This window comes from Buceros rhinoceros, unplaced genomic scaffold (genome assembly GCF_000710305.1).
Source record: "Buceros rhinoceros silvestris isolate BGI_N320 unplaced genomic scaffold, ASM71030v1 scaffold6908, whole genome shotgun sequence".
Taxonomy (NCBI): domain Eukaryota; kingdom Metazoa; phylum Chordata; class Aves; order Bucerotiformes; family Bucerotidae; genus Buceros; species Buceros rhinoceros.
The window spans coordinates 1-8,518 of record NW_010428493.1 but is presented as its reverse complement, the minus strand read 5'-3'; the positions used below and the strand labels follow the sequence as shown (position 1 = coordinate 8,518).

Here is an 8,518-nt window from a genome sequence, read left to right as displayed (position 1 = left end):
ACACTCAGCATGAATATCAATGTTGTTACCCTCTTTTAAAACCTTTCATTAATTGAAACCTGTATCAATTATTCCATTATTTTATTCTGAGTAATGTCACCTTGACCAATCTGAAATTATTCAGGTAACTGCATTTTTATTCTAAAACTAGCCTATTAAGTTTCTCCTGGTCTTTGAAAAGTGCTCCAACATTCCAAGCATTGTTTAAAATAGCCAAGCATACTGTGATAGTCCAGAAATCTCTTCCAGCTTCTCTCCCACCACCCCCCACCAATTCTTGTTTTTACTTTTCTAAGCCTTGCTCTCCAGCAGTTGCAGTTTATCATTATTGTTAGTGAACACTGCAAAAATGTACATAACCACCATCCTGCAATACCTACACGTCCTCTGTTCTCACCGGACACAAACACTAGTTCCTGTAAGAGCAGATTTTATCACATTCACCTTGTAAGGGATTAATATCACTGTAGGCTTTTACTTCCAGTTTACAAAGAAAAATTTACACACACACACACTTACTACTTTTGTTCCCCCCAAGTTCTCTGGGAACAGACTCCCACCATAATTAGCTGGCTTTTTATTGTTTTTCCTTAAAAAACATTTGGCTTTTTTAGCCCATACATATGGTCTTATTTTTCAGACTACTTACCTTCACTTGTACTTCAAGTATGTACTCTCTCTCTAGCTGGCTTTAAACAATTTCTTAGTACCATTCATAGTTTAAGTTCTCTCAGTCCAGTCTGCTTAGTTGTGTTTAAGTCAATCTTTTCAAATCACACAACAGAGTTTTTGCTAATTCACACATAAATGCTTTTACAACATACACTGAAATGTTACTTAGGGAGAAAAACGGTATCACCTTGCAGCAAATTTTTCTCTACGTTTCCTCCACTAAAATAAGCAAAAAACCAGTATCTTACCTATAGGCTTTACTAGCTTTTACTGGGGTTGCTTCAAATCCAATTGGGCAAAAATAATGGTTTTGGCAATGGTAGATGTAGGCCATCGATTCATCTTTCAGTCCCCGTGTTAGCTTTGCAAGGGCCCCAGCAGCTACAAAGAAAGATCAGGTTATGGTCCAGAGTGCTTTAGATCCTGCATAACACATTCAGCAAAAAAACATTAAACAGTTACGCTGCTTTTTAAATTAGAGGGCAAGACCTGACAGGCATGTACAAAATACAGATTTGATTTCGGACTTCTTAGTATTTGATTTCTTGCCTCGTACAAAAAAAACCATCTGCCACACACTCAGGAAAATGCAATACAAAGCGTGCGTTGTACTTAGATCAAAGTCATATTAAAAATTTCTTCTGGAAAAAAATAAAAAAGAAAAAGAACCAAAAGTATCTCTTAACCTAGAAACATACACTGCATCACAATGCAGTCCCACTGCCCCAAGTGAGATGTAGCACACATCAAGAATAATACTGAAACTCCTGAAAGCTTTCAAATGTTTCAGTACCACAAGCTTTTTGGAGCTTCCTAGTCTCAAGAACACATTCCACAAGCGGGTACACAGTATTTTGGAACATGACTGCAATGCTCCATTTCAGGAAAAGACTAGAAAAGGCACTGAAACATGACAGAATTCTCAAATGGGGTACCAAGAGCAAAAAAAATTATTAAATTTTATTAATCTCCCCAACAACTTTTCAGCATAATTTTATACTGTTAAAGAACTTTCCATTTATAAGATAATTACCCAGACTATAATGAAGGCTAATAAACTGTGTCTGAAAGCATTATTTTTCTCTAGGTAGCATACTTGAAAGAAGACATAAAAATGCAGCTTCATAACCTAATTGAGAATAATCACATGACTTTTAGAGACAGGTGTTTGCTAAAATCAGGCAGAACGGGTAAGTTCACTAACTTTAAAGTTGCATTTTTTAAAAGTATAAAATATTTATTAAAGATATTTATACTTCTGTGCTGTACATTCTGAATTTTTATATGACACAGATTTCTAAAATGCTGAAATAAAGATGTGTTGCTCCCTTAGTGTATTACAGCAAACGTATTTTACTGGACACCAACACAGAACTGGAAGTGCAGTGACCTCTTCAACACCTTAAAATTCCAGTTTTGTGATAGCAGAACATACTTTATCAAAGTGAAAGGACAAATCAGTTTTACCAAAATAAGACCAAAAAGTAAAATCAGAAAAATCAGACAACTCAAAGCTACGGGATAGCTTATCTCAAACTGAAAGTACTACTAATAGAATTTGTCCCGTCAAATGCTCCACATTGCAGGAGCAGTTTGTTTATACATATATAAATTGTAGTTTATATACTGTAAAATGAATACCTTAGTATCAACTACATACCAGTTTCTCCAGCTGTCTTGTTCTTCCCATGAGGTTTATACAGAACATATGAGCATCCCTTGATATGGAAGTGATCATTTATTTGCCTAAACCATCTGAAACAGTAAGATTAAAGATTGTAGTGACTCAGAAGTTATTAAATGAAATGTTCTTGACTCCCACTTTTACCCTGCTTGATAGTTTAGAAAAAAAGTCTTGGTGCACTGCTAAGTACCTCCCACGCTAGTGTATATAGCTTGTAGATGACCATGGTACCTTAATACAAACAAAACTTAACATATCCTAGAGACATAAATAAATACTCAAAGCCTTTTACTTCATTTTGTTTTTTCAGACCCAACATAGATCCATAATAACCAAAAGGCTGGATGTGAAATGTTGGACCTATTGCATTCAGTCCTGTCACCTCTAACTTTCAGTTACTCAGCCTTTGGAGAGACACTCAAATTCTGAAGTGCCAAGCTTCAACCATGATTTGTAAGCTACACAGCCACGATCTGTAAGCTCAGAAGGGAATCTAGACACCAGAAGGCAGGACCCTTCAAATGAGACTTTCTGCATATCGCATTGGACTTCTGTCACTTGGTCTCAAATACTCACTTTTCCATATTAGATGATTCAAATTCACATCTCTAAAGATAATACCCCAATCATAAAGCTACACTGGGCGATGGGGCCAGCTCTCAGCCCTCCTGTTTTCCAGTCTGCTGAGTGCTTAAAAATTATTTGAACGGGCAGAAAAAAACCCAAACCAGTAAAGGTAACTTTTCTGCAGCACAAAGGGCTCTCACAGGGGAAAAGGAGGAAGAACTGCAAGTTTAACTTCCATCTGTATAGACTATTGACATAAAGGGACAGAACATTTTATCAGCTTCATCTATAAGGGTCACTACACTCTGAAACACTCCTAAAAAGATTCAAAATCTGGATCCAGGTCTCCTAAGGCAGAGAAGGAGGTTTTCCTAACACTCTTCAATGATCTAGCCAGTATGCTACCACTAAAGAACAGACTGCTGCCACATTTTCAAATCTAGCACCAACATTCTGTGTCAAACCCTATATATTGCCTTTGAAGAATACTAACTAGATAAATGCAACTCATAAACAGGAAAGAGCACTGCAAAGGTTTTAAATCTTACTTAAGGGTAACACATTAAATCCCTGTCGAGATGTTCAGTGCTCAAGTACAATATGCTCTTGGCCTTGTTTAATCCTAAAATTCATTATGAATTTAATTAAAAAACAATCAAAATTAACAAAAGAACCCAACTCATCAAGAGGAGGAAACAGCAGAGCAGAAGGGAAACAGAATTTGAAAGTTCAAGTGTTCTGCAACTCCAGCCCCATCTTTTCTGTTTTTTCCCCTCCTCCTTCCTAAACAGCTCCAGGTGCAGCACTGTCTCATTTTCAATCTTTAAATTATTTTTTACATAAAGCTTCTAGTATATGAGTTGCCTCTTCAGGCTGTTTCAGTGACGTTACAAGTATTTAACATGCATTTTCAAAGCCAGGAAAGTGATGGTAAAGAAAAAATTTCCTAACCAGTAGACTGGATTCATTACAGTATTATAAAACCATTGAACAAACTAAACAAAAAATCAAACAGAATTTCATGTTAACCTGATCTGTGTAGACACACTGCACTATACAAAATGGCTAGTGCAAAAAACCCTTTGAAAGGTTTCTTTGGGCTTTGTACCCAAGTAAGTTTCAGAATAATGAAGCATAAGAATACTAACTTGTGTCACCTACTTCTTTTTTTAAAATAAATGAACTATTTCTCTATTTTTAAAGGTTCTATCTCTTTATGCTATTTTTTGCATACATTAACAATTTAGCTGCTTCGAGAAGAACCAAACACACCTCATTAAAGTTGTATTTCCAGTGAAGGGACCAAACCTTATCTCCTCAAATGGGGGCTGAAAGCCCAATATATGCAAAGCTTCTTCTTGAGTAATAGGTGGTAAACTGAAAAAAACCAAACCAAAACAAAGTATTGTTTAATAAAATAATTAATAATGTATTTTAGACTTCTTTGCCTCTAGACAGTCTATGCGTGACTTACCTTCCAGCTCCCAGCGCACTATACAAGAAATTCCAGCAAGACACTAAGGATGAAATTCCACAGGAAGTCTTGTACTGAGGTCGGCTAACACAATACCTAAACCAAACAAAACCCCCAACACATTAGTAAGAATTCTTGATTTAGTTACAGGTGTAACTTGACCTACTTTTCTGTGCATCATGCCATGGAAGTTTGCAGATAGTATTACCCTATTTCATACAAATCAGTCAAATTTCTAACAGCCTCATGGGAGCTCTGTACAAATGATCCTGTAGGAAAAAATGGTTCTGTAATAATACGACGTACGGTTTAATCCAGTCTCTTCTAACACGTGACCTTGTAGTAAACTGCTTCTTTACCAATTTACTAAGGAATGTCATTCTAGGTCACAGATTCCCTATGCTAACTAACTTTCTGATGTCATAGACATACAATAAGAAACTGACGGATTCATTGAACTAAGTTAATTTTGTGAACTATATTCTTAAGACCTAGGTTACAGAGAATTGACACATTCTGATCGAGTACTTCCCAAGGAAAAGAAAAATCAGGAGTAAGATATATCAGGACTATGTTTAAGGTTACTTTTTGCCTGACCATGTTAATGAACTTGCTTATTTTTTAGCAATAAATCCCCACATAAATTTTTTCCTTACTGAAAGAAAGAAAAAACGTTGAGAAGGAAAAAAATTTTTAGAATTTCAACAGATGAGAGGCAAGCTCTCATTCTTCTTCTAGAAGGCATGAGAATCAGCGTATGTGTGATTAACATGCCCCCATTTCTACTAAAGAAAATTATTAAGAATTTTGAAATCAGATAACCAGCACAGTGTTTACCAAAAAAGTGAATGGGGATAATCTTAAGAACAATTCATAAATACTACCATCTCCGGAGGTCCAACACTTTCCTTTCCTTCACATCTTCAAGAGCTGAACGCTGAGGACACTCCCTGTATTGCTTGCTTTTTTTGTCTACAGATTTTTTCTTTGTCACTTGTTTCTTCATGTTGCCTGCAAAACAGATTTCAGATACGAATGAATGACTAGTTTACCCTTTGTATCTTCTTAAAATATTTTAGGGTAACAGCATGCACCTCAAATAGAGGGGCTGGTCATGTTATTAAGTGCAATCTGGGACCAAACATTAATTGAAGGAAAAAGCCTAAAGGCACAATCAAGATTGTCAACAGTTTTGTAAAGCTGCCAGTAGCTCCATAAACAACAGCATGTTTTTCTGAACAGAATTAATGACGACCTGCCCAACTGCTTAGAGAGAGCAGTCAATCTCATTATTCTAATGCGTTAAATCAGCCATCCCAGAAATAGGCTCTCCGACCAACATGGACTTCCCATCTCCTAACATTAAATACACAGGGAAATATAATGAAACATTTGTTTTCCACGGCCAAGCTCTGTAACCAGCTACACTTTCTGATGAAAACTTCCATGCAAATCTAGGAATAACAATATACTCCCACGGTCTTTGCCTTTTTGTAAGCCACTGAAGCTGTGGAAAATGAAGAGTTGGGCCACAGGCTAAAGCAGCATTACTTCCGTCCCATCACATCCACATGAAACATACCACATATATTTTAGCAAAAATGACCATCTGTAAGATATTATCATTTGTTTCTTCTATCTGTTTAAGGACACTACATGTTCACATGAAAAGGCAATGGCAACTTGCCAAATGTTTTTAAGTTTTACTAAACCAGTTTCCTGCTACAGTAGAGGATATACGAATTTGACTAGCTAGCCAAGTTACCAAGAAAAAAAAACCCTACTGCCCACCCTAGATAAGCAGAGGGATTACAGGACAAAGAAAACCAAGTGCTTATGCAAGTGCTTTACTCATAGTTGCAATCTATGACTAAGCAGAGAAAAAATGTAGAAGGCAGCAGAGAAGCAGTTTTAAAGACATGGACTCCCTCACACTGTATACACGGAGCAATCAAAATAAATACAACGCTGTTACAGAAACCAACTGCTTTCCTACCTAACTGTAATGATTTAATTTACTTCTTGTCATAAATAAATGTCTTTAATTTCAAAATAAACCTCTGACATACCTTGAAATATTTCTGCAAGTGATGAACCTATACTTAACAGATAGAAGTCATCACTGCACAGTGCACTAGGTCCTACTAAAAGAAAGAAAAAAAGCCACCCAAAAACCCAAGGAAAAAAAGAAAAGAAAACCAAACCAGAAGCCATCCCAAAACTTCCACACACAGTTAAGCAGAAGCCAGCCTCGTTTTCGAGCCACTTCCCCAGGCAGCTACACTTGACCTTACCGGTCCAGTCTCACTCTCTCCTTTGCCAACTTCTGTAACACTGCCTCAAGAGATACCATGGCTGACCAGCCCCCTCTGCAGTCAAGTCGTAAATAGGAATCCTCTTCCTATCACACTACCTAATCTTCACCACCTCACCTGCTTTGTTCTTCAGATTTGTGGTCACACCATTGAACTCGGATTTGTCGATTTCCCATGCCAGTGGAAGCTTTCCAAGATCACCAGGCAAGTTTTCCAAGTTAGCATCTTCACTGTAGAGTATCTCTGAAGCACCAGTTTGAATGCTGAGTAAGCCAGGTGTGTTACTTCCAACATTTAAGGCGGCACCGCCCGGCAGGCAGGCACTAACTGAAGCACTTGGGCTTTTACAAATAGATGTTACTCTGTTTAAAAAAGCATAGTCTGAGCAGATGGTATAAAATTTCTCTCGTGTATGAGTCACAGGACATCCCCATGGATAAAGCCCACCTGCCCTAGACACCAAGGACGCAGTGGAGGTATCTGACACACAGTATGGCTTCACACGATCATGAAGAGAAGCTTCTGGGGATTCTTTCCCAGGTTTGTTTTCAGTGTTTCCATTATTTCCAGAACCATTCTCCTTTTCATCTTCCGAAATGTTAGGCATTGAATGATACTGAAATAGTATTGGATAGCTAAGAATATTATTTCATTTATGTTCTAATTACAACAGAGTTTGCATCATTGCCTCCATTGCCTCTGCAAGGTGTCAACGAGGTACCTGCAAGAAAATGAGATATTAGCACAGGTGTCTCAGTCTACACATAACACACACAGAAAGCTTATCTTTGAACTCATATCCAGTAGGAGCTGAAACACCCTTCAAGATACATCACAACGTCCACTGTGTCTTTTCCTGCACCTGCCTCTAGAATTCTACAAATGGTGCTTTTTATTATTTGTGAGATACCAACAACATACACCAGTGACACCATGGTAAAGACATCATCAAAAATTACACTTGTAAATCAGCACATGAATTAAAAAATAAAATGTTTAAAAAGTAAAAGCTTCCTGCATTTATGTAGTTGTGGTTCATCACTTCTATTTCTTAAAGTCACAAAACCCTGCATATATGGAGTACAAAATAACTTATACAAATTAATGAATTACAGAAATAGCAACTTAAGGTCCCTTAATTCTGAAGAATCCTGCATACTCTAGCGGCAAGTGAAGTTCAAGCTTACTGAAAATTACAGTAACTACAACCTCTGTTGAGTGTAAACTGACAACACTACTCTCAATCTGTTTCAATGCTTTCCTCATATGGCTGTTAAGGGTTCCCTTTTTTGTGTCTCCCATTCGTCAAGACATGAGAAAGAAAAGCAGGTTTTGTGTATAATAGCTAAAAACTACCCAAAAGAAATTTAGGAGACTGGCTTGCTTTCAATGGTCCTTTTTGAAAAGCAAATTGATAGCATGTGTTATCCATCACCTCATCTGTGATGTGAAGACAAATGCCCACAAATGGGGGAGAAACCTGGCACACAGGAGGCAGGAGTTCCACCTCAGGGCAGACTCCTGCGACACTGACTTCTAGTCAGAACCAACAGCCCACCAGCCTTCCTCTGCCAGAAGCGTGTCTTGCAAGCAAATCCGAGCAGGGCTCCACTTGAAAGATTAGAAGGGAAACACACGCATGTACTCAGCAGCTCCCAGCAGCGAATGCAGCCAAGCGGCACCCAGCCCCGGTTCTGCCCAGCAGCCCCGGCAGGATCCGCTCTCACCAGCTCCACGGAGGATCACCGGCCGGGCGCACACGCGCATTTCCCCACGGGGTGAAGGCCACCGGGCCTCAGCACCGGG

General features: G+C 38.2%; 1 protein-coding gene across 1 annotated transcript in view; it reads right to left on the bottom strand.

Moving 5' to 3' along the window:
• BIVM (basic, immunoglobulin-like variable motif containing) overlaps positions 1-7,437 on the bottom strand; it is a gene marked incomplete at its 3' end in the record, with an annotated part of 9,828 nt that extends 2,391 nt beyond the window's left edge. Inside the window, exons 1-6 of the mRNA XM_010142288.1 lie at positions 6,830-7,437; positions 5,282-5,408; positions 4,398-4,493; positions 4,196-4,300; positions 2,333-2,427; positions 921-1,053 (exon numbers count right to left, since the gene is read on the bottom strand). Coding sequence (XP_010140590.1) covers positions 921-1,053; positions 2,333-2,427; positions 4,196-4,300; positions 4,398-4,493; positions 5,282-5,408; positions 6,830-7,319 — 1,046 coding nt within the window. The remainder of the gene's footprint in view (positions 1-920; positions 1,054-2,332; positions 2,428-4,195; positions 4,301-4,397; positions 4,494-5,281; positions 5,409-6,829) is intronic.
• Between the last annotated feature and the right edge of the window lie 1,081 nt (positions 7,438-8,518).